At 37.2% G+C, this 947-nt stretch overlaps 1 protein-coding gene across 1 annotated transcript; it reads right to left on the bottom strand.

Moving 5' to 3' along the window:
* Window positions 1-290: 290 nt before the first annotated feature.
* On the bottom strand, window positions 291-881 carry LOC106876476 (histone-lysine N-methyltransferase SETMAR-like). Its single transcript, XM_014925039.1, has one exon. It carries the CDS (start codon window positions 879-881, stop codon window positions 291-293), a length of 591 nt encoding a protein of 196 aa, XP_014780525.1.
* Between the last annotated feature and the right edge of the window lie 66 nt (window positions 882-947).

The raw sequence follows: 947 nt of genomic DNA, 5'->3' as shown, positions 1-947 counted from the left end.
TCCTAACGATCTTGTTTTGAAGAGTGTTGACGTGCAGTGTCATGCTGGATAATAACGCCTTTTCAGTTTATCAAAGCTAGCCACATTCGACGTAATTTTTCATTTACATGATCAAGTTGATGACAACAGACATCTGTATTGAATGTCCTTCCATGTTCAAGTAGCACGTAATGGACGATAATTTTCATATTCCACCGAGCAAGAATTTTTGTGGATGGTTTTGGTCTTAGAACTGGCCTCTCATTACATGATAACCAGTGTCTTTTTAGTTTTCTGTTGTAATGCAAAACCTATTTTTCATCAGCTGTAACAATGCGCTGCAGAAATGAAAGGTTGTTATTCCTGGTTAGAAGACTGCTGCAGATGGAACGTTGTCTTTGGTTCTCAAGCGTAAGCTCATGTGGAACCCAAATTCCTTCTTTGCATGTTTTTCCAATTTGCTTGAGATGTTCATGGATAGCTAAACATGAAACATTAAATTTTTGTGCCAAATATCTGGTCCTTTGACATGGATCTGATACAATGGTCGCATTCAAAAGATAGTCATTCAGAGTGGGTCGTCTTCCAGAACGTCGCTTGTCGGATATATCACAATCACCATCTTTAAACTTTTTAAACCACAACTGACATGTACGAGCTTTCGCTGCATCTGGATACACTTCATAAATGTTTTTCATTGCTTCTGTAGCAGTACTTTTCTTTCGAAACTCATACAGTAAGCAATGGCGAATTTGTTGTTTCATAAAGTTCTTATCCTCCATGGGTTTAATTCCCAAAATAACTATGAATGGCACACTACCGGATAGAAGAGGTGATATACTATTTCTAGACAATTCCCGCCCATTCGACCTTGGCTCTGGCGTGATTGGTTCATATTTCATAATGGTGAAAAACGCAATTAATTTCTGACACCCTCAGATATATATATATATATATATATATATATA

Source organism: Octopus bimaculoides, chromosome 6 (genome assembly GCF_001194135.2).
Source record: "Octopus bimaculoides isolate UCB-OBI-ISO-001 chromosome 6, ASM119413v2, whole genome shotgun sequence".
In the NCBI taxonomy this organism is placed as follows: domain Eukaryota; kingdom Metazoa; phylum Mollusca; class Cephalopoda; order Octopoda; family Octopodidae; genus Octopus; species Octopus bimaculoides.
This window is presented reverse-complemented; position numbering and strand designations above follow the sequence as displayed.